Source organism: Nipponia nippon, unplaced genomic scaffold (assembly GCF_047370975.1).
Source record: "Nipponia nippon isolate SJK-2023a ecotype South Korea unplaced genomic scaffold, ASM4737097v1 scaffold_2, whole genome shotgun sequence".
In the NCBI taxonomy this organism is placed as follows: domain Eukaryota; kingdom Metazoa; phylum Chordata; class Aves; order Pelecaniformes; family Threskiornithidae; genus Nipponia; species Nipponia nippon.
In genome coordinates this window covers 108,173,489-108,199,014 of record NW_028262336.1, presented here as the reverse complement: position 1 = coordinate 108,199,014, position 25,526 = coordinate 108,173,489, and the positions used below count along the sequence as shown (strand labels likewise).

Genomic DNA, 25,526 nt, shown 5'->3' with positions numbered 1-25,526 from the left:
GGTGGTGATCATTTGTTTACTTGTTGCTGCCAGGAGTTAGTTCTCAAACCTCAAATAAGAAATAAATCCTAAATCCAGGCAATGTGTGATCATTAGAAATAAACTTACTTAACCATTTCTGGCACTGACCCTGTTGCAATGTCTGATCTGTGACTGGAAGTTGTCACTGTGTTCCTCCAGTTTTTCCCAGAAAACCAGTCACCTGCTAGTAGTATAAATAGGGATGTTTAGAAAGGAAAAGACACGGTGTTTGAATTTATCCATAAATGGGATTTTTTTCCCAAAGAATAGCTTTGGGAAATGAATGTAATTTGCCCACAGAGACTTTTCCTCCTTAATTGGAAATTTGGCAGGTTTTTTGCAGGCAGAGGACTAGATGTCTAAACTAATTCCCTTCTGTTTAGCTGTACTGAAACCCAGGGACTATCAGAGGTCTGGTTAGATTATATATATCATGCAGGGAAAGATTTCCTTTTGACTCATTTTAAAGCCATGTATTATATTGACCTACATCTTAAGTAAGAAATCTCCTTTCCCTGGAAAGCCTTCCCGAGCAGCCAAAAGGTGATGGCCAGTTCTGGCTCCTGACGTCTCATTGTGTTTCTGCCTTGATAAGTTGGGCAGGAGTCTTGGTTCCGTGAAGTCCCTGCTGAGAGGTGAGCACAGTGGAGGAAGGTGGAAAAAAGGACACCTTGCTTGGAAGGTGGAAAAAGGACAGGGAAAAGAGGGAGCTACATTTGGGTCTGTGATGTGCCCTTGCATCTGCTGCTTAGGACCTGTGGTAGCTCAACAACCAACTTTCTATATAAATACTGAAGACCACACAAGTGTATTTCATTTGAACCAGTCTTTTAATTTTTTTTTTTCTGTGTGTCTCATGGTGTTATTAAGGTTATTTTAATGCCTGCCTCATTCTACATACAGTATTTATCCAAGGAACAGCATTGAAATAACAAATTTGGTGGCAGTGTTGACAATCAAAAGCCAGCAAATACCGAAATTAAGATATTGTGTGTGAGTGTAGATTGGCCCTTATGGCATGTTAAGAGGCAACCTACTGAAGTGATTATGGATTATATGTTATACGTTATATGCTCTATTCGTAGAGCACAATCTCATCCCAAACACAGGAAGGGCAGTGCTTGCTTCCCTTTCCCCTCTAACTTCGGTTTCCAGCTCTGTCCGTTATATTTTGCATCCAGAGGAGGAATTATTAAAGTCATTGTGAGCTTGTCTAAGCCAGCCATTATTAGTATATCTTCACAACTGCATTGTAAGGTTATTACTCGGTTATTGCCATTTAATGTATGGCTCTGGAAATTAAAGCCAAAATAACCCAGACTGTGCAGCTATTTGACTGTTTTTAGGGTGACATGACCCTCTGAAGACCATAGGTGTCTATGGCCCATACAGATGGGATTCAGATAATCAGGTAGGATCAGCAGACACATTTGGGAGCAAAGGACCTATTTCTGTGCACCGTTGAGGACTGTTCTTAACATGAGAAGGCCTCAGGTTGTGGCAAATCTGCAGCATGATTTACTTTAGACTAGGGTTAGAAGGAAGACACTTACGGGCTGGAGAAGATCCAAAGCATCTTCCCCTGCTCCTCCAATATGACTTCAGGTGGGTATTTCAATGAGGGAATGTTTGAACCCAAGCAAGCTGCTGCTTCAGAGAAGCTGGATTGCCTGGAGGAGGGGCTGGGAAGGAAAAGTCAATCAAACTGCAGTTTGTGTTAGGAGTTTGCATTAGCCCAGGAGTCAGGAGCTGTTAGCAGGGGATGGTGTTTGCTCTCTTGGGCTGCCACCCTAAAAGCAAATACCTTAGTCCCCTGCTAGTTGGGGGAATGCAAAGGGGACTGATTTAGCTCCGGTACAGATCAAGACAAAGGAAAATGATTGATCCATGGAAGTGGACATATGCTTAGAAGAGCAGCTTTGCACAGTACGGGTTCATAGCAGATGACTGATGTGTAATCTAATATAAAGCAATTAGGATGGGTTGAGATAGATCAAAATCACCCTGGTGAAGGGACAGTGTTGAAGACTCAGATTTTGGAGACAACGCTGGGGCAGGATGGGTACTGTGCATTACCTTTGTGAGGGAAAAAGTCCGTGCAGAGTACCCATCCTCCTATTTCATACATCCAATTTGGGCTTTGGAGGGCTTTGATTAGCATTTTATAGCTCTTTACATAGTTAATGGCTGCTATCAATCAGACCTGTAATCTCTAAGCACCCTTCAGCTAGCTAAATGGTAGGAACAATTAAATACCCCTCTGGGTGCCATGAGCTGGAAAAAATGGGAAGGTGCTGTCTCAGACAGGAGACTCCAAGGCGACGTCTGGAGAGCTGTCTGAGGAAGACTCGAGGGCTACCTCTGTGATGCCCTGCAGCCTCCAGGGCTCCTTGAGCTGCCTGTGCTAAGCCCCCATAGGGCAGCTAAGACAAAAATCCCAGCCCAGGCGTGAAGGCCGTCCAGCTGTGCTTAGAGACTGCGTCCATAATGGAACTGAGTTCAGGTTCAGTGGGCAGCCTTGCCTGTGGCAGAAAAGCACTCGAGGCAGCTCCTCGAGTGCTTTTCTTTGGAACCTGGGCATGGTGTGGAGGTAGACCTTTCATGCCTGTCTTCATCCAAAAAAAAAGGTATAAAACCCCTCACAGGGAAATGCTTAAAAAAATCAGTCATTGTCCAGGGCAGATCGCTGATGTCCACATGCTTCATCACAACATGGGCTCCCCATCTCAACATGGACCTCAGCCTCTTCTAGTCAGCCCCAGTGGGAACTTGTGGCCACTTTGTGTTCCCAATTACCTCTGTGGGAAGTAACAGAGCAAACCGTGGAACCCAAAGGCTGTTGCTGTGCTAGTGAACCGAAGAGTGGGAGGGCACAGCTTCCAAGGCTCATGCAACGTTGTCCATACTGCTGGACTGGGAGCATGCTCTCCAGCTCAGTGTCCACCTCTGCCAGTGTGTGCTCACCCAGAGGCTGTTCCCAAGGACCAGCATGGATGAGACCAGCCTGGTCTGCAGGGTGAGAGTTTACCCGTATGGATATGGTCCATGCCTTGCCAGAGAGTGGTCCTTGGCACACTTTATTCACTACTTCATGGCTGCTGCTGAGAGTCCTGGTTCTAAGGGTTTGTAAGGAGGTCTGCTGATCACCAGCTCTTCTGTCTGCCTCAAGGCTGCGCCTGCCCCATTCAGCCAATTCCTTGAGTCCGCTCCCCAGCAAAGACATCTTTCTGCTCCAGAGAGGATCGACTAAAGCCTGCTGAAACAAAAGGCTTGTAGGGGAAAAAGGGCTAGGGGGAGTTGTTTTATACATAGTCAAACCAGCATTTTTTTCCCCTAATCTCATTACCTGAACTGCCTGAACCAATGTTGCCAACTTTTCCCAAATAGTTGCCTGAAGCAGGCACTTGACAAGAAAATTCTTGCTTGAAGCATTAATGTTTGACAATGTTATAAACAAAGTAACACGAAGGAAAGTGTTGGACATCCTTACCTGCTGGCCGTGCTGCCAGCTCTGCTTAGGATTACCTGGCCTGTGGAAATTCCTGTACGCTCCAAGTACTTGCTGCAGGCTTTCCAGCTCTTTCTAACAAGTTCGTTAAATGGGGTGAGTGGGGAATGAGCAGACAGCCACACACAATAAAACTCTGAGCTGAGCTTCTTTTTAGTTGACAGGCTGCAGCAGATCTTTTATATAGTCCCTTGTACAAAAATCTAATACAGGATGCTAACAGGTCTCATATTAATCTAAATCTTTCTGAAGATCTTTAAAATGGCCTTATAATCAATAATTGCACACAATTCTATTAAGACGAGTTGAATTACACATTTCATTAATTCACCGTTAAATAGAAAATAAAAAGGAGTGTGTCTTCATAGCAAGTTTATGTCCCCCAAAATGGGGCTCTTCAAGAGATAGATGGGTAAATCCTTCTCACTCCTCTCAGCTTGAGAAGATGTTTTATGCTTGTGATTGATTGTTCTTGTGTGCATGTTTGTTGCTCTTCTGTGTTATTCATAGCATACTGTCAAAAAAGAAAAAAATGAGGTGACTGAAGGTTTGGCTAAGCTGACACAGTTTATCAAAAATGCATGGTTTCTATATTTAAAGACTTTCTCTATTCCTTATACTGAAGTACTTGGCATTGGGATGTTCACTGCCAGTTAAGTATGAAATTATAGGAAGTGTGTAATGAAATCTGATTGAAATAAATTCACCAGGAAGAGAAAAGATAACTGAATCTTATCCAGGAAAACAATCTCATATACAGAAGTTGAAAATAAGAAGCTAAACATCTCCTGCAGTCCAGGCCTAGAGAATCATCTAGACAGTAAAAACCTGCATCCTAACTTGTAGAAATAGGTCATAGGAGTATAATAAAAAAGGAAACAGGAAGATCTAATGGCAGGAAGTAGGACTCCAAACAAAGGAAAAAGTATAGAGCAAAAGTATAATGCTCAGTGTTTGTTACATCTGCCCTCCTAGTTCCTGTGCAGAGGCCCCAGAGATTCTATATTTAATAGTTTAAGGCCAATCTTGTCTCTTTTAGCATATTAAAGATGTGCTAAATTAGGATTAAAGCTCTTGAAGCAGCTAGGATCAAAGCTTTTATAGCGAATGTTGAAGTGCATATTCTAAATGCTTATAATTGCTAAATAGAAATTGATTTGGCATATTATATGCATCATAACTTACAGCACAGTTAATTAATTGGCAGTTACATTTCTTCCTAGGTAGCCTATGGCACTTTTTGATTAATTTTTAAACAAATTTAGTTCAGATTTCCTATTTTCTAAGCTGGTTTTTTTTTTTTTTTTCTGTGGCCTAAATGGGATGCATTGAAAAAATATTCATGGGTCCTTTCTCCATTATGATAATTTTGCATTTTATAAGAAAATGGTAAAGAAGTTGGACTCTACCCAGAAGAGCAAATGGTTCTTGGCAAACGAGAGAGATGACAGTAAATGTTTCACATCTGCAAATTTGCTTTTTTTCTTCGATTCAAATGGGCAGCTGGGTTTTATAGCTTTGATTTGAAATATTCAACAGCCCCCTGAAAACGTAACCTACAGAAATGTGCCCACCTCCACAACCAGGTCTCTTTTCAGGAACTTCAGGGGCACAGATTACAATGAACATTTTGTAGTAAAAACATGTAGAGGGTTTTTTTCCTCTGACACATGACTTGACAATACCATTTCTCTGATAAAATGAACTTAAAATACTTTCAGCTTTATTTTTAACTATCTAAGTTAAAACTGACTTTCCCGAAAATTGTATCTCAGTAAGAATACTTCAAATCACTTCTAACAAAAATTCCACTTCCACACTCTCTTGGTGTATCTACCTCTGTAAATAATATCACCTTTCAGGACTTAACAGTAGCTTCATTTTCACTAATTGAAGAGCTTCAATTTGTCTGTTTTCTTTTGGGGAAGAGATCAATTCTTTATTTGGGTTTAGTTGTTTATTGAGACCGTAATATGCATATTTTTGGAGAGCAATTCATATGGTAAGACCATCACTTTTTGAAAGTGATGATCAATCTGCAGTGTTCTGGAGCCCAGATTCACAAGGAGGGAAAATTAGCCTTTATAAGCAATTTAGAGCTCCACATTTTCTGGATTTATTGATTTATTGCGTAATGTCTGTGTTAATGATTTTTCTGTAGGTTGGGGAAAGGCCTGCGAAAGATGAATTTTGCCCTCCACCATATACTCACTATGAGGTCCCACCAAGTTTTTATCGATCTGCCATGATACTCAAGCCCCAGTTAGGACTGGGTGCAGTGTCCAGATTACCATCTGCAAAGAGCAGGATTCTCATTGCAAGTCAAAGATCCTCAGGTAGCTGTCTCCATCAGCAAGGAGAAATAACGAGTGCTCCCAGCCTCTATCATCCTGATGCTTCAGGTAAAGTATGAACTTTCTTTCCTTTCCTTTAACTGTAGTCACCAGTAAGATTTCTTTTTTTCAGACAGAAATATCACAAAATGAGCAACATCTTGACCTCATACTACAAAGCTCCAACAGCACTCTTTGAGGTTGACTAGGGAGTCTGGGACTTGCGCAAAGGTTGTTTTAACAGGTCCTTGCCAAAGGAGAATCAATTTCAGTAATAATTCTCATTGTGCTCTTTTTTATCTTCCTCCTTCTTGTAAATGCCTGAAAAATCTTTGCTTTTGTCCTGCGGAAGATAATGGGACATTTTCTTCCATCACGAAGACCCTGTTGTTTAATCCTAATATGACGTTCCTCACCATGTTGTGCTCTGAAAGCCTAGCAGTGCTTAGATGTGCCAGCAGAGATCTTGATTCTCTGAAGCCCTGGTATACACCTCTTTGGAGACAACATTTCTAATGCCTTTTTCTTCCCAGCTACTGCCCGGCTCAGCATGACCCTGGGCAGAATTACAGGGGAGGGAAAAGCAAGAGAAGAGTAGGAAGGAGACGTGTACGACCCTACAAGATAGAAATAATAATTACTTCTACAGGACACTCCTTGCTAGCCTGGAAAAACTTGGAGGTTTTAACAATGTACACTTAAACAGCAGCAAGTTCAGAGACAACTGAAAATCAGTCATTGCCAGAGTGAAACGTAGCAGCTGTTTAACAGCCTACAAGTCTGCAGAGATTTTTAAAAATAGTCATAAGGGATAAAGTTAAGTAATGACTTAGGGTCATATGGTCCCTCCTCTTGCCCCAGGACGGGATTCCTTCTGATAGATGTTTATTTAACCTGTCATGAAAAACTATTTATAAAAACCTTCAGTATGAGATCCTGCAGCCTCTGAATGCAGACTGCTCTGATGCATTACCTGCTTTCAAGTTAAAAGTTTTCCCTAGCGTTTTACCTAATCCCCTTTGTTGCAATTTACTTCCATCTGGAGTGGATGTGGGGTCTTCTCCTCTTTGCAGGTATTTGAAAACTATTACTCTTTCTCCCCAGTGTCCATTTCTCCATACTAAGCTGCAGAAGAAATTTAGAGAAAATTAGAATGGAAAAGGGCCAGTGTCTTGAGTTACCCTGAGAGGACAGTATCAGTAATACAGGTTGCCAGGATTTGGGGTTTATCAGAAAGTCAAGGTTCTCTGTAACACAGTGCCTCTTGCCACTATCCTTTACTATCTGACCCTGCATCTGGAGTTTATCTACGTTGATGCCATTAGCAGAAGCTGCCCAAGCTTAGCTGTACATGACTTCTGAGACACTCCAAGATTGCACGCTGGGTAGTAAATACCAATTCAGCCCTGTGAGTTGAGCTCAGTCAGCACTGAACATAGGAATATAGGTACAGAGAGCAATTGGATCATGTTTTCCATTTAATTGAAACTGCAAGAGGCTGCAAGTTCAGGGCATGAGTAGGGTAAGCAGTTGCATAACAGGAACCAGTTTGGGAGATAGATATGAGAGGAATATACGAACAGGACATATTAACAAATCCAGTGTCTTTTGTGATCCTTGGAAATGAACATTGCCTTGATTTTTATTCATCCGTCCATCATCTATATTATCCTGCATCATTGATGACTGCAGACATGACTTTTCCTTAGCCATTTTTAATCCATATAAGAACTTGTCTTGTATGTATTAATTTACCGTCTTCCTATATTGTGTGACATTCTAAAATCTAAACAGGATCAGCCTATCAGTCCTATTTATTGTCTGTAATACTGCCTTTAGAAATGCCAGTGCATGAGAATTATACATGGGGAAATTGCACTAGTCATTACTGCGATTCCTATCCCACTAAAGTTGTATTTCCTAAAGTTTTCCTATTTCTCAAAAGTTGGGGTTTTTTGATCTTGTCACTGATTGTTTCTTGGACCTTGTCTGCTTTGGAGGTCAAATTTAATTCATAGCTCTCCATAATTTCCTTCCTCCAGCTGTTATTTTGTTTGTTTCTCTCTAGTCTATTGATACCTCGCTGTTTCAAAGATGCTATTAAAGATAACTCATGGTAGTCCAATAATCTGTCTGCCATCTCCTTCAGGATCCCAAAGTGTGTCTCATCTGGTCTTTGGGCCCTGACTGTTTTTATTGATTTTAAATTACCCAAGACTTGTTCTGGAGAGGTTGCTAATGTCTCTAGTTTTTCACTGTCCACCCCAGGACACATTGTTTTCACTTCTGGCATCTCACCTTCCATTTTCCTTGCGAGATGAAGGACGCGTTTAATTTTTCTGCAACATCTTGTTCTGTTGCAAAGTACTTCTCATTGCTCTCTGTTGATTCAATGCCTCCCCTTATTGATCTTTGATGTATTTCTGATGTCTTATATTGGTTACTTCACATTCTTTTATTTTTGGCATTTTATTTCCCAATTATGCATTCAAGATTGGCCTATAATCACCTTTTCCTTGTCTAAAACCTTTTTCCTTGTATACCTCAAATGACTTAATCTTTCTCTCAGCAACGTATAACTCACTTCATAGGTCAGCATACCAGTCTTTTTGTCTTTAGTAATTACTTTTAAGAAGAATGAATTGCTCATGAAAGAGACTGAAGTGGCAGCAGACAGGACAAGACTGGCATAGGAGTGGAAGGGCAGCAGAGAACTGGTTCCTGTGGCTGTGTCCATGCTGGTGCAGAAACACGGACCAGAGATGGTCCCTGGTTGCCACAGAGGGGCTGGATGGGACAGCAACCCCTGGCATGCCAGAGCTGGTGTGGGACTGACTGGAGGGGCTCAGAGTAGGGCCAGGCACCGTCTAGCCAGTTCTTTTAAGGTACCCAACACCATTTTCAACCACCTTCCCTTAATTTGGCAGTTAGCTGTGGTATTAAACTTTAATCTGCATTATTGGTTTTGATGCAATATTTGAGAAACAGGATTAAACACAGCTTCGGTAGAGTCATGTTTCCAAATATAAGCAAATGAAATGCATGAACTTATGGTCAGCATACTGGAAGCAGAGCCAGTAAGACCCTTGCTTGTGGGTGTTGTGGGGTATGAGGGCTTGCCTGACTGCAGCAAAAGCAGCTGGGGACTAGGAGATATTTTTCTCTCAAGGATACTAGTCCTGCCTTCAAGACTGCTAATCAGCATCTCTTGCAGCTCGATCCTGAGCTTTTAATCCAGTTTCTAATCCTAGTGATTTCAGTCCTGCCCTGGGGTAACGGAAGCAGAAGGATCTAGCCAGTTGCCATCCCGTGACAAAGTGTGAGGTACCACAGAGGCTTTTAAACTGAAATCGCCATGGCACAGTATTGAGGACAGAAGCAGTGGCTCATAATGAGGATTTTATTCCCCTTTGCCGTGCCATTCATAATGTAGCAGTCTGTTTAAGCAGCACTGATAAGCTGAGTGGTTTGGCCCATGTATAACACTAATACTCATAAAACTGACTCTAAAGTAATTGATAATTAAATCCCCGAACTGCTGTGATGGACTGCAAGTACTACAAGTACATTAAGGGTTTCGTTAGTTTTAAGACATGCCAAGTAGAAAGTAAATTAATAATGAATGATCCCACAAGTGTGATCTCCAAGCGGGATGCCTAAAATGTGACTGGAGCAGTGATCATTCTTTGTCTCTAGGACATGGCACACGTGTTGGCATTGGCTGCGAGTTCCTCATTAAGCAGTGCTGCTCCTTAGGTGATGCTTTGCCTCGGATGGGTCAGGCCAGCAGCCTGACTGTAAGAAAAAGCATTCTGCACTGTGGTAAGATAGGAAGTCATGGAATCATGATGTATTTAAAGGTGCAACAGTGTCTCCAAAAGCCGAATGTTTGTTTATTTTATGTAAATGGACTCTGCTCTTTCTATAGGAAACTTGTAATTCAGAACAAGCATTGAAGGCTACTGTGTCTATAACATATAAATTATGAATATGTTTTCTTTGGTTATAAGGACTCTTTGGAGCAAGCGTGTTAGGATTTGCATTAATTAGCTGATTATTTTGATGGCATTAATGTCTGATTTTGGAAAGTATAACAGAGATATCATTATTAAAATGTCACTTAATTCTACTCGTTAACTTCACTTAATTCTACATTTTTCAATAGTATTTATGGTATATTTTTCTCAAAGAGTGAGTTAATGAAATATCATTTCCTTATTAAGTCTCTGTGTATTAAATTTGCCGGGCCTGAGGATCTAGCAGTTCTTCTCATTTCTAAGCAAGTCAACTCTTGTTAAAGATACAATTTATATATATATTAGGACAGCAATGTTTCTGATTACTCAGACACACACAGATCTATGCATTTATTTGTGTCTTTGCATATGTATAATGTATTTCATCATGAATGCTACAATATGTCTACTGCCTTCTTCTGGTAGGAAAGCTTTGCTTTCATGTTTATTCTCAGGAATACCTGATACTTGAACAAGTAAATGAGATTTGGTGGTAGAAAAGGGGTTTTGAGGTTACTTCCTGAAATGTTGCATTACTGCTACTCCAGCTGTGTGCTTATTTTATAGGTTTGCAGTCTGAGGTGCTTGGATTTGAGCTGGCAAACTTCTTAATTGTTTAGGGAAAGAGGTGGCAAGGGGAGAATTCAGAGAGGAAAATATTCTCTATCCTTCACGAATCTGCAGTGTTTTCAGTTGGCACTCTTTTCTTTCTTTGGGAGAGCAAACTGACTGTATTTCATAAAGAAAAATTAAGTGCTTCAAGGGGAGACACACACTTCTTCATCAGAATTTTACTAAGGACATTGTCACCGTACTTGAGACTTAGCCATGTGCCACCTCTCTGCTCCCAACAATTACTGCATCTTCAAAGAACCAAAATGCATCGTATGAGAAGGGTTGTCTCTGTGACTGTTGTACCGAATTGTCAGTCATAAGAACAGTATCAGTAACAATCTGGGTGCAGGAGCAGGCAAATGCTTCATACCCTACCTCCTCCCTGGTGAGAGCCGAGCATCGTTGCTGGCCGGGCACACGCAGGGCTTCTGAGCAGCTGATGAGCAGCAGCTGGGCAGATGAGACGTGGCTCCGGTGCACAGGGAAGTGTTCTTGCTGCTCTGCTTTGCTTTCAGTAGAAAATGCACTAAGTGTGGCTCAGGCACTGACAATTCATGTGCTGGAGGTTTCTGTGGGATGCTGCTGCTTTGCACATCAGCTACAAAGCGAACACGGACATTTGCAGTTTGAATGAAGCTCGAGCTGACAAATTCTTGGGGTGGTGAGAACGTGCTAAACAGCCTAGGGTTGCCTGGGAGCTGGGAAGGCACAGAGCAGCTTTTGGGGGCTTTTAAATCTGAATGAGGAGGAGATGAGCTTTTCCTACTGCATGATGGTGGACTTGCCGATCAGAAATTAATTGATGTTCAGCAGTGACAACTGTCCTGCCTTTGGAACTGAACTGTCCTAGGCTTGACAGTATTTGGATGAGAGACCATCAAGGGAGCTGGGCACAACCTGCTCACTGCTGTTTAGGTGTAAATCATTAAAGCTTCTGTTTTAAAGCCCCTCTCCTCAGTTCTTGTTCAGAGAGAAGTCATTATGTCTGTAACAGGGAAACCACAAAGGTAGTGGCAACAGAATAGGTTTCTTACTTGTGCAATTTGTTTTTGGTCTGCAAAGGTATCAATGATTGGGTTAACTCTGAGGTGGGTTAACTTGCTTGTAGTATCTCTGACTATTTCAGTGACCTTGCAGGTATCTTCTTTGCCCCAGATTCCCCAATATGAAATGAGAATAATGATGTTCGGAGCATCCTATAAAAGAAAGTGAGCTTTCTGAGAGAAAATGACACCTAATGATTAATGTTTTAATGGAAATGCTTGTCAAAAAAAAACCCAAATAAAACCAACCAAAAACCCCACCACAAGAAAACAAAGGCTTGCCAAGGATCCCTGAATCTCAAGCGCAGATAAAGTCTTGAAACGCTACTCTTTTTCATAAGAACATATCTGTGTAACTCCTTTCTTTACTTTTTCATTCATTTCAGCTAAAACCTATTTCAGGTTTCACAGAGAAGTCACACGAAAGTTGCTTATACATGTGCACGGCGATGCGATTCACGTGCAATGGGGATGCATAACAAGTCTAGCTCAGACGTTTCTTAAGGCTCCCCAGGCACATCTGGTTTGTGTCAATCAGTCACTACCTCAAAATGTTTTCATGTTTCTAGATGGGAACAGCTTGAAGTGTCATAGAAAATCGCTTGTGTGCCATACAGACAACAATACTTAATTCTATAATTAGCTTCAGGCAGTGAGACAGCTGGAAAGAGTTTTTGCCAATTTTTTAAGCTTATTTTGGCACATTTTTATTAAAATGAAAGCTGCTCATTAAAATAACTTTTGTTTTTGAACTCCCAGACCTTGTTTGCAGGAGTGCTTCTATACTTCTAAGAAACAAAACTAAAGAAAGAACATCCATCATAAAACTTGATGATATTTAGAACGGAAAATACGTACAATAGGCTGATGTCTCATGTATTTTAATGAGAAAGAAGACACAAAATGACTTTGCTTTCAGGATTTGAATGCATCCCTAATGAGGATAATGTCCTGCCCCCAGGTCTTCGTGGTGCAGAAGAGCTGGATTACAAAGAAGAGAAGTGAAAAATAATTTAAGGATGATGATGAGTTCAAGATACAAGATATTGTTAGTTCAGGGGGAATTTGAATTGAAGTTATAAACTGAAACATGCATGGATGTGTGAGAAAAAACACTGAATCCTCTGCCTGGATATGGGAGAATGATTTTGAAGAAAAGGTAGAGATGGCTGGGCAATTTGTCACCAAAAACCTTCTGGTTTTAAGGAAATTCTTCTTCTTCAGTGACACCCGTGGTGCTTGGTGTGCCACGGACTGCAGACACTTGGTCGCACGGTGGTGGAGAGAACGGACAGCCTGGGGACTCAATGTGGGCATCCCTGCAGTTGAGCTGAGGACGTGGGAGTCCCAAGTGAACCTCACCATCCTAGGGCAAGCGCATTTCAAATGATTTTTAAATAAAACCATTTCTAACCACATTCCCCCCTGTCCCAGTGGAATTTCCCCTATTCTGCTGCAGGAAATCTGTGATATTTATAGCTTTTTGCTGTAAAATTGAAAGATTTCTCCTTACACCTCAATTTTCAGAGATTCCTAGGAAAAAGGAATCTCAGCTCTCAGCTTATGTAGTGCAGGCCTGTTGGTGCATTTTTCAGAAACCTGTAAAACCCACAAGAGACAGTCTCATACCTTCTCCCTGCTGCCACTGACCTGGGCAGGTTCCTTGCTCCTGCAGCCGCTTGCCGTGGGCACTCACCTCTGCTTCAAATCTGGAGACTACCTGGGCTTGGTCCTGTCACCGATGCAACACAGGGAATATTTTGCACACTGTGACCGAGTTGTGTGCCTTTTATCACACACAGTTGCCCTTGTGTAATTAGTCCTTTAGGGAGCTGGTGAAGCTGATGTTTGGCCATGCCACTAGCAAGCGTATGACTGTGCAGCCAGCTGGGTAAGCAAGATGGTCTGGCCCATCCAAAATACTGCTGAAGTGTTTGCATTGGTGGGGCATGATGAGTCTGACTGTGGAAGGGAGAGAGCACAGGATCATCCTTCCATGGTAAAAGTGCAGCCTTACACTGACATAAGCTAATCTGAGTCCCGCTGTGCAGCAGTTGTTAATGCAGGAAGATATTAGTCCTCTCAAATAGAGAGATTCTGTCCAAAAGATGATTAGTGTGTCATTTCTAGCCTTTGGGACTCTTAAAGCCTTTCACTGGACACTTTTTCTTGTTCCTACATGAAAATCAGTTAACGTGATTTGCACTAATTGCAAACTGTGCTGGTAGCACTGAGGGAAACATTGAGATCAGGTTCTGTAGTGCCTTGCCGTGGAGTCATTTAGATGTGGCGTGAATGTCCACAGCAGTGGGGAGGGAAGAAGTCTGACTTGATGGTGCTTTGCAGATAACCATAAACCAGCTGTAATAAACCACTGTCAAAGCAATGCTACACAAGCCTGGCAGTAAACTGATGGTAAACATCACTGCTTATCTGTTCTCCATGCTCACGTGCCTCTTCACCTGCACCTGGAGCCCGCAGCTACCTCGGAGCCCATCTTCACATCGTCCAAATGAAGCCACATTCAGGATCAGAGTCCAAAATTGTCCCTGTGGGTGCCAAAAAAAGTGAACAGGGATTTTAGCAGTCTTTTATTACACACTGTAGATATTTGTTATTTTCATTTGGGTTACTCTCCACAGCATGTCCTCCTCTGGGCTGGTAAAGGTCCTGCAGTCAAACATCCATCTCCTTGTGTCTTAATAAAGGCCTCAACTTGTGAAAAGTGGGTACAAAAATGCATTTTTAAGAGTCTATAGTATATAAACTATTTCATTTGTTGAGCAAGGAGCATTTTTTGATGTATTTCATAGGAATGTGTTTTATAGGATAACAAAACTCTTTTTAGCTTGGTGTTACACATATTTCTATTTTAAAAGAAAAGGCTTAGTTTTGTTAAACAAAGCTTAGTATTATTATTGTGATGAGGTACACAACTATCTTTCAAAATCCCCATAACATTTTTCTGCTCAAAGGAGTTAGTCTTGTTTTCTATAAAGTCTCCTCAAAGTGTAATGCTTCATTAAAATTAATAAGGCTGTGACCTACATAGTTTATAAAAGAATTAAATGCCGTAATAATATGAAGACCATATTCTTACTGTGCAGTTAATTTCTATTTTTCCTTTATATTAAGAATGTTCACTTCTTCCTTTGAAGTATGTGTCAGGCTAATGCACAAGTAGTGTTCACTGAATAAGAGTGGAAAAAAAAGTGATTTTGTGGCCTTTTGTGGCAGAATATGTTGATAGTTTTAATGCTGCCTTGTCTCCTAATCCACTGATCCTGATGACTGATTAAACACTCCAGCATCACCTTTTGGAGAGCTTTGTTAATTTTTTTTTTTTTAAATATATGCTTTTGCTGCTTGGGATTCCACAAGGAACAGCAATCTGATATTGTCAAACCTACAAAGAAAAGCTCTGTCCAAATTTTATGTACAGTTGAGGTCCAGATCCACTTGGTATCCAGACCTTCCAATCAAAAGCAAATTCTAATCTTTGGTCCTTGAAGACAATCCTGCCATGTTCTAATCTTTGGTCCATGAAGGCAATTTGGAGCATTTATGGACCTATGTTCTGGATTTGCCTAGAAAAGTTTGCCTAAGCAAGAGCAGCAGAATACAGGTTAGGACACAAGCTAGAGACAGGTGACCAGTTAGTTAGCAGTTACCACAGGTGGACACGGTAGCTGAACTACTGTTGTTGCCTAGCTTCGTCTGTTATAAGCCCACTATTGGCAGTTGTCTGAGACTTGATTGATGTCATTCATATAGGCTGATGGTTGATAGTGAGGAGAAGTCCATCAGTGGAAATGGCTGGTGGTTTGTCAAAAAAGTACAACTTTACAGGTCATGTCCTTGTTCCCAGGCTTGGTGCAAGAAATGGGCATTTTCCTTCAGCAAAATTTGAAAGAAAGACTTCAAAGCAGTGTTTTCTTTGATGGAATACAAAGAAGTCCTGTGTCCTTGAAGATGATTGTTGGCGTTCTGCAATAGCTTCCAAAATTGGAGGCTATGTGTAGCGTGTTTGTCTCTTTGAGTTTCTTTTAATTGGCACATAACAAATGTAAATTTAGAAAGTGATACAGCATAAAAGAAGACAACATTAAAAAAAATCTTAGCAGACTTGAACTACGTTACTTTGCTGGAAGTTTGAGTTATGCCTCACGGGTCTTTGCTGCACTTCATGTTTTAAAAATTATTGTGACCTGTAATTGTTCCACAGAGCTTCTTTTTAGTGGAGCAAAGAATAAGACATCACTGCAGTTTGAGCAGCCATTAAAACTTGTATTCAGTCTTTATACTGACTTTATGTAGCTGGGTGGTACAGGTAATGGTCAGTATATCCCAGTTTAGTTTAATAAAAATGTCTGTCTTTTTCTTTCTTTCAGTTGATCTTAAGAAAGGCTCATGTCCAAGTGCTGCAAAATCAAATCTTCCCAAGCCCTGCCAGTCTGGACTTCGTCCTCCAGGTTATTCACGGTTGCCAGCAGCTAAGCTGGCCGCATTTGGTTTTGTCAGGAGCTCAAGCGTATCCTCTGTCTCCAGCAACCAGTCAAATGACAGTGCTCAGAGTGATCAAAGCAGGACAACCAACCGTAAGTCCAAAAAGTGTCCTTCTTTCTGGAGGGATATTAAATAGATGTATTCCAGGATTGTCCAGACTGGAGTTGTGTCTAATTTAGGACTAATGTAATCTGTGCAGCACTCACCAATCTCTTCTGCACCACTGAGTTGTAGGTTTGGTATCTTGATTTCCCAGTGTAATTTTTTAAAATATTATTAATAATAGATGAATAGGTGCTGAACGTGCATTGCATATAGAAGGGCCTGATTTCCCTGCTGCAGAGAAAATCACATTAAAAGTGAACCTGAGGCATTTTTCTATGTTGTTTTTACTTAGAATATCCCTTCTTGCAAGCTGAAGTCAGTAAATAATCACACTAAACTGTGTTTGGCAAGTACATTGCAGACATGCAGAACAGTTTAGGATGAAGATTATCTAAAATGAGCAACATAGTATTTCTCACCTGCTTTTCTTCTGCCTCTTAATATGCAGTGTAATAAACTTAGTTTAGAAAATTAATCAAATAATGCCAGTGATATGAAAGGCATCAGAACTGACATCGTAGCTGTTGTCGCATCTACCAGACTTGGAAGGATCCCGTGGCTGAAATGTCATTTCAAATCCTATTTTCTGTAAAGACTGTTAATTTTATTAAGTACAAAATAATACCCACTGGATTGTGCAGCCCTTGGGAAGTGCGCGCATGCCCTGGGCTTGGAACGGAAAGGGGGATTGAGGGATTTTCATGCCCATTTTTCTTTGAAGACCTGATTGAGCCTGCACTGTGTCAATATCAAAGCAAGTGGTATCAGCCCAGGAGGGGTGCACATGGGGGGGAGCAGGTGATAGGAAGCACCAGAGGAGACAAGATGCTGCAGGCTCCTAAATCTTTCAGTGTTTGTATTAATTTGAAATGAATTAAAATAAATAAAATGAAAACAGTTAAAAACTCTAAGAATTTTCTCTTTCCCCTTTTATATGGGGCAATGGAAATGCCAAAGACTAATGTGTCCAGGGACTTCTAACTTTTCCAATGCCCCCATAAACGCGCTTGTATCTTGTTTTACTGTTGGACTGATCGCTCATTTCTGTTTATTTCCTACTAAACTTTACTTTGAGGGTTCTCAACCTCTTTTGCTTTGTGCTTTTACCCTACATTTATGCCTTTGGAAAGCTTTTCCTTTTATCTGGTGTTGTAAACTTTTTGTCTTTGGTTACATGAAGTCTTTGTTAAGGACAGAATTACCTGATTTCCGTTGAGATCTAAGCTACATCTCTGCAAGAAATGTTGTTGTCTAGCAATTTCCGGTGTGAATCTGAAAAAAATAACATCAGTGCTGTAGGTACAGCACTGTCCTTGAACACAGTGGATGCATACAGGTTCATACAATTGAGAATTCTCTAAAAGGAAAATACTCCAAACTGTGGAATTTGAGTAAATTGATTTCCATTCAAAAAACTGTGGAAGAAGCATTAGTAATCTGAGACCCAGAAAGTTATATCCTACTCTTCATTTGTCTTAAAAGAAGTTGATTTCATTTATATATTGTGGTGTATTTTTATGTCATATTTGTACATTAAGCCCATAAAAACTGAAACCATATTCCAGTCACCAGTAGGATGTGGAAGTATTTGGCGCATACATTTTGTTCCAGCTCACTTGGTTGAAGATGGTAACCCTCTTTAATGTTGGGATTAGGATGTTGTGACCAACTTGTGCATGTTGCAGAAATATTTCTGATGGGTATGAAAATTACTCAGGGGAAGTGTTCTGCTTGTACAAATTCATGTAGCGATGAGCTCAGCCTGTCACCTGATGAAAAATAGGACCTATCACTTCTGCTCTTGCTGACAAGTTAAGATAGCTCATCTAAGCAGTTGTCTAGTTTCCCTCCACCTCCATGGGAGACCAAGAGAATGAGCACCTCCTGAGGGTCATCTCTCTGACGTGGTTCTGGTGACACGCACAGCTCTCCAGCCCAGAAGTCTTTTATTTGTCTTTAATTCAACCCTGGACTGGGGTGAGAGAAGGACAAGGGGTGGTGTCAAGCGGTTGAGGGCATACCCTGTGTTTAGGGTGCCAGCCCTCAGGCAAGTCGTCACACGAGAAGACACCCCTAACATCCCCTTCTTTCTTTGGATTAAAGGCAGCACAACTCCCTCTCATCACTCTGGATAGGGTAGATAGGTAGGAAGAAAAAATTGTTTCTTTACTGTTGAATTATTAACTTTCATAGAAATGTTATCAGTGTGAAACTGTATCATCTTTTTCTGTTTATAGTCTATGTGCCAGCAAGAGTTAAATTAGTTGCCCAACACCCAGGGAGCACAAATCAGTTGCTTTCCATTCTACCGCAGCTTATTTAACACAGATCAGCAGTGCATTTCAACGTGCACAGAAAGTAACCCCAAGAGTGGATGTAGGGGAGAAATATTGGCTCAGGAATCTTAGCATATTATTTCTTCCCTTCACTGTCTGCTGGAAGAACAGTTTTATTTAAATTAAATAAATAGCTGATTCTGTTGTTACTACCTGAGATTGTGTCTTTGACAAAATCAGGCTTCCTGGAGGGCAGGGCAAAGTTTTACTGTTAATTTCCTAGCTCAGTAGGGTAGAAAATGCAAAATGATCTAGCTTTGGAAATCTTCAAACATACATGATAACACAGTTTCCTATTTAAGCAGCATCGCTGCGTGTCGGGGAGACAGAAGTAATTGAAAACATCTTACAATTGTGCATGTGTTATAAATAGAGGGGCTGCTACTGTTGTAAATGGAGGGGCCCACCTCAAGGTCTTGTATCTGCTGTAAAAAAAATCGTGAAGTATTGTAAGTTGCTGAAAAGCAGATGACTATGGCTGGGTGAGAGGAAAACACAGGTTTGTTTTAGGGGCAGAATGTTTTAGGGGAAACAGTGATTCTTGAAGGGGTCCTAGTGAGATCCTGTTCTTGCTTTTTTCTCTCCTGCCAGATGTGCTAGCTCTTCCCAAGCCCCTGATGGTTACATTTCTTTTCAGAAATCCCAACTAGTGTCTCATTTTGGCATACTAATACTGATTAAATACTGTCTAGAGAGTAAAACCCCACTTGTTTAGAGTAAGGAGACGAGATGTTTGTGTTGCAGGGAAGTTTGTTAATGGAGCTGCGATGCGGCATCTTTGTTCTTCACCAGATTTCTCCCCGTCCCGTGACCCCTCTGAAAGCAGTAAGCCTGGATGTGCACGGAGCCTGTGCTACGCTCCTCGGCTCACTTTCTGGCAACAGCTCACATATTCTGATTGACTCAAACGGATTTGCAGCGGTGGAACTGTGCTCTTTTCCCATGGCAGGGACAGGGCAGGCTGTGCAGCACTTGCCTGCTTGTCCTCTGGTCTTTCCTTGAGTCCCGTCCCTGGAGTGTGGGTATAAGCCAGGCTGCTGTTCGACGATAACACGCCAACTGCGACAGCCGTGCCATCAGCTGCTAATCAGGATCAATCGTAACGGGGCTCTGCTCCTATGTGGTCCTGCCCAATTGTCTGCTGAGGACAGCTCTGGCATCCAAACCGCTCAGTATCTCGCCAGCTTCTGTGGCAGGGAACTGACCTGCAAGACAGGGTCAGTAGTCTCTTTAGGCCATTTAAAATCCACTTTTTGGTGCTTATGTGTAACTTGTGGTTTGCATGCAGGGGAGCCAGGGTCCATGTAGCTCCTTCACGATGACAGTGGCATGTGAGGCAGCTTCTCACCTTGCCGAAGGAGGTGGGATGCAATGACAGAAGCCAAAGACCACTCCATTTTGAAGCTGGGTCCTAGGATGGATCAGGGAAGCTCACCACGGCTCACCACTGGCTGTCCTGCCGCATTCAAATGAAATGGTTAAAGCGGTTCAGGGTGAGCTCTTTGATATGGTGAACAAGGGCAGTTGTGTTTGAATAAAACAACTCAGAGAAGCAGAGGCAGTGCGAGCTCGCTGTACCAATGGAGAGGGTCCATCCTTTGTTGCTACTAACGTTGCTCTTGCCTCAGTGCAGAGCGTGCCGCTCTCCCTGCCACTTTCACACCTCTCATCCCATGGCTTCCCACATCAGAGCAGCTCTATACTACAGTGCAGCAAGGCCCACGTGAGGTCTTCTGCTGGGGCAAAGCCACATGGCCTGACACCTGTGGGACAGCTGGGAAACCCCAGGCTGAGGCTCAGCTCCAGGTCCTGCTATCAGCCCTCCCCAGATTTGTTCTGTGCCACAGACAGATTTTTCCAGTAACATTTTTGTTCAAGATTACCTGACAAGTTCAAGTTTACCCTCAGCTCTGGCCTACTACTTTTGAGGTTTAAAAATGCATAATATTCTAACGCATTATTCTTTATTTAGACAGAGGGGGTTTGTATGTTAAAAAACTTGTCGAGTTTGTTTACACTCTAAATTGGCTAGAATTGAAAAATTGAGATACTTCAATCTAAGAGAAGCGTGAGTGTTCTCTGCTAAATATGAGAATAAGTGGATGACTAGCAAAGTCATGTTAAGGTTGAAACCAGTATAATTTGGAGTGGAGTGAAACAATTGTGTAAACATAAAGAAAAAAACCTCCTAAATAGCTAATTTACTTATAACAAAATACCTAACTTTGCATATTTTCCCTTGGAATTTTAAATACACTATATTGAAGCTTCTCCTGTGTCTAAGAGGTTCACATCGTACACCAAAGGCCCACAGCTGTGGGATGTGGTTCCCAATATTATTCTGTGATTCTGCAGTGCGGTAACACGATTATCAGGCTGTGGTTTCTCTTTTGCTAGTTTAAGGGGCATAGAGTTCTCGCATTGCTTGTATCTGTATTTCAAGTGATTGGCTGAATATCCTGCTCACAAAATTAGTTTTCTGCACTTCATCAGAATAGACTGTAATGTGCTGTAAGCACCACATGGGAAACACTTCATTAAGCGCTGTGAAACAGTTTGATGTGTAGAGCATTGGAAGAAAGACGAATTGTTTAGAATGAGTTGAGATATGATAACTGCTGTGAGTTTAGGAAATGGAAGAATGTAGGTATAATAATAGGAAATACTTCGTAGTCATAAGGTCTACTAGTCTGTTAAATAACCTTCCAACTCAAGTGATGAAATCCCTGTTGCTTAAGATTCTTAAAATGGAATAATAGCATGGTGTTAGAGGCAATTCTTCTCCAGCAAGGTGCTAGACTAAAAGACATAATACTATTCAATATATACCCGCAGCTCTGAGTGCTGAAGCAATTTCTTTTCAGACTGAGCAAGAAAATGGTGATGAATATTTCAAAACTTGCATTAGTATCTCATGACAGCTATTGTTTTGTTTAAAATTATAGAAATATGAAACTCTGTGTTTTGTGTAAACATCCACTATCCCTTCTTCAATGTATAGATTTCGTGCTGGTTTTTGACCTTGCATTGCTTGGCCTTTCTAAATGTTGAATTTTCATTCTAATAAGCGAAGATGTCAACGTGTCAGATTCAGGTGGGCAGAGAAATGGGGAAATTAAAGTGAGCACAGAAGCCTTGAATAGATGGCTAATTGCCTCCAAAAAAGGTAGAACATTCAAAACTGTGACGTGGTGGACAGATAGACCAATTGTTCTTAAAAACATATGTAAATACAAAGATTTTCCTTTATTCCTTTATTTTATACATTCCAATCATATTTCTAGGACTGATTTTCTGTTCATTTTTCTACGTGACAAATTCTTTTTTTTCTTCTGATCTTGTTCTGATATTAATATTTTGATGGGCGAATGACGTTGTGCCATCACTTCACTCTGAATAGGACTAAAATGGAACAGTATTGAATTAGGATTTTCAGCTTTGTGGGGCAAAGCATCTGGAAAAGTGCAGTATGTCAGCCAGGAAGAGCAAGGGCTGAAAAGTCATTTTAGCTGCCTTCCAGACTTTCAGCATTTACTTTTCATACTCTAGTTGTTACAGCTGGGAAAAAAAACCCTTCAAAGAATGACTTGGAGGTGTAGACACAGCGGTTTCTCTTTGTTTGCAGAGATTGAAACAACAGTGAAGAAGTATAAGTTGTTCATTAATTTCAGTGGGTTTTAGATACGGTGTTTGTGATAATATTATAAATGTGATAATATTTTAATAGCTTAGATAATGTTTTTACTGTCTATACCGTTACATCTTCCCCTGCCCGTGGGAGCACACGGAAGAGGGAAGCAGTACCACCCTGGGAGGGTCTGTACCACTCCCTACAATGAAAAAGTAGAGGCAGGAAGATCAAGCTGGTTTGGAAATGCAGAACTACTTTTATACAAAGATGCCAACCTGAAACATTTGGAGGGGTTGCAAATTTATTGAACTGAAGTTTGTCAAAACTGAAAAAAATCCATGAAACTCTCAATTCTGCAAAGTCCCCTTTTTATGAGCAGAGAACAGTTGAAAGAATTTTGCCAAGCTCTTGTGCCAGCTCAACTTCAACAGAGTGCTTAATCATCATGTTTGTTATTGTTGTAAAATGCCATATAAAATCTGCATTTTTAAGTGTAAGAAGGCTGGTCTGGGAGATTCTGTGTCTGTGTGCTAAAATTGTCCTGGCTGAGACCTGGAAGTCCCAGTTCCAGTTTTTGGCACTTATTTCTGTCTGGCTTTTTAAAAGTGACGTAAATTATCCACCTCACTTTTCCCGTCCGTAAAATGGGGTGGGAGAGTACAAATGTTTGCGCAGGTATTGGGTAATGGGGCGACAAAGAAGAAATGGATAGTGACAAATCCTCTTTCCTGGCCCAATTCCACACAGGATTATTTGACTGATTATGGGTGCCTATTTTAGTCACTGTGACTCTTAGTGTTTAATCTGCAGAGGGTAAAAAGCACTTCAAACCACTCGCACACCAGGCTGCCAGACACCAGTTTCACTGGAGAAGGTAGGGCATGGCGCTACGAGTAGGTTATTCCCATCACAGGCAGGCAAACCATCTCACTCCTTTGACTCTGTGGGGAGATGTTGATTCAGTGATCAGTCTTGTGAATGTAGCTACTGTGGCAGCCTGCTTAGGTACCCCTATACTGGACTGTTTCATCAGCCCCTTCTTTGTTTTAAAGATGTCCTGTGGCTGTTTTTGTTCTTCCCTGGTCAACAGGAGATCATGACTACTTTTTTATTGCAGTATAATGGACTTATTCATTTCGTAGCAGGATACAAAGAAATCAGCAAAGCCATTTCTAAAATAAGTATTTTTTCAGTCTTTAAATCCCGTTTTCTAAAGCATCTAGTCTTCCCGGACCCTGAAGGAAATCCCCTCGGATAGGGATGTGAGGGGGACAGAAGGCTTGTCCCCTCTGCAGCCTGGATTAGAAGAGAGCTGCTGGTGGAGTGCGACTTTCAGAGTCTGGGGAAAAGCCATGGTCAGTCCGGAGCCTGTAACGGGGACAAGCACAGCACACATCTTTCTGGGGACACACAGCACTCGGAACAGTAGCACTTAAAATGTCCTTTTGAAAACATGAAGGCAAGCAGCAGCTGGAACATATCTGTCACATCCAAATTAAAACCCCTCTGAAGACCAGAAAACTCGCTATAAATTGTCTCCTTTTCATATTCTAATCTTCCTATTCTATCTGATGAGGGGGGAAGTATTCGTTTAGAAGTGGACCCTGTGGGCATTCATTGGAATGGATTAATCTCGTAATTTAGCCTGAAAAAAAATTAAGAAATAAGGCTTTGAAGAAGTGAGAGCTCTTCCATTTCTCCATTTCTCTTTTTTTTTTCTTTGTAAAAATTTTTTCTTTCTTCCCCCCCCCCCCCGACTAATCTGCCTTCTAATGGAATCGTAGTTAAAATCTTCACAGGCTTCCACTAATGAAGTAGGACCTTGCAGGACTTTTGAGAAACTTTCCTCTTCAGCCTGTCTCTCTCATGCATTATCATTACAGTATATAAATCAATATTTAGAAAGGGTTAATTCTGAACATCTAACTGTGGGGCTTGTCACTGGAGGCAGCTCTCACCTGGGTGTTTCATTCACTTCATCCACAGTTTTTGTGCTCTCTGAAATTCAAGCTTGTGGAAATCTAGATGCATTCAAATCTGTAAAGATCCATCTCCAAAAAGCACTGCATATTGCATCTGGTTCACTTCTGCATTTTGTATCATTAGTGAAGTCAGAGCTGGTGAGCACAGTGAGGGACTCCAGCTTTAAAATCCATGAGTCAAACAGGTACCCAGTTCAACTAATTACTGTCAATAACAAAAATCATTACAAACTCTATGAATAGGCTTTTTTCCCAAGATAGCTTTTCCCCCCCAAAATAAGCATTAATTTAAAGATACAAGACGTTTGATATGGTAGTTATGAACCAATTTTGAGTCACAGTGAGACAAATACCTATGTCACAGTTTTGAATTGTGGAAATCTTGAAAGTATTTTTGAAATTATATTTTCCCTTTTGTAATTTCTGCTTAGGGTCAATGAGGCTGTTAGCTTGTTTTCCTAAACAAGAGGCAAATAACCTTGAGGTTCAGTGTTTCTTTGATCTCTTTCAAGAAGGACCAAATTAAAAAAGTGAGTCTGAGGTGATCTCACTGCAATCATATTATTAATAGCTGTTGTCAAAGGTGAAATACTATGAATTTGTTATGCACACAATTCAATCCACTGTGTGCCTTACTAGCAATAAACAGGACCAAAGTTATAAGTACTGTAAATATTACTGGCAAATCGCATTTAGACCTAAAGGTTTCAGAAAACAGAGCTGGCCTCTTTACAGTACCTGAAAAATCAATTAACAAAATGTTTTGCCCTTGCAAAATGAAGTGTGGATAATGAGCACAAATAAATGGAGATTTGAAAAAAACCTGTGTACTTGTCCCTTTTGGGGCGGGAGAGTGACTGATTAGTTTAGGAGAACCGTGGTGGATTAGTGCAGGTATGTATTAACAGTGGAGCAAAGGAAGACAAACTTCAAAGAAGTTTCTAATCTTTGATCCCATTATGAATTCTGCAGAAGACTTGTGAATTCTAATTTAGTAGCAAGAGAAGTGTTACAGCCAGAAGAGCATGGCGCTATTTATAGAGGGAAAACTTTTCCCATCTAGACCTTGGGCTGGAATCTCACCCGTGACATTTTTTCCATCACACTAATCTAGTCCAAACAGGTTAAAATTGAGGTCATTTATGTAAGTCTTCCAGGTACTCTTGAGAATATCTGCAATAAAAAGAAGAAACAGCATCTTTTGCAGCTTTCAGTCTGTGAGTTGTGATCCAAGAACTTAAGAATTGCGGCTTAAACATCCTTTCCTTCCGACTTGCTGCTTGACAGTCTCTGGAGGCCTGTGCAAGATTACATGAGGCTGTAAACAGCTCAAAATGTTGTGGTTCTTTGTCTTGTGACAGGTGCGAGACCACAGGCTTTCAATGTGGGATTTCCAATGTTAATTCAAATGCTAGAATAAAGCTGACTGA

At 41.1% G+C, this 25,526-nt stretch overlaps 1 protein-coding gene across 5 annotated transcripts in view; it reads left to right on the top strand.

Moving 5' to 3' along the window:
• Window positions 1-25,526, top strand: part of MTUS2 (microtubule associated scaffold protein 2) — a 347,620-nt gene that overhangs the window by 147,589 nt on the left and 174,505 nt on the right. For all 5 annotated transcript variants that reach the window (XM_087758305.1, XM_087758306.1, XM_087758307.1 and 2 more), the window contains 2 exons: window positions 5,691-5,931; window positions 15,928-16,134. In XM_087758305.1, the coding sequence (XP_087614431.1) occupies window positions 5,691-5,931; window positions 15,928-16,134 (448 nt within the window). The remainder of the gene's footprint in view (window positions 1-5,690; window positions 5,932-15,927; window positions 16,135-25,526) is intronic.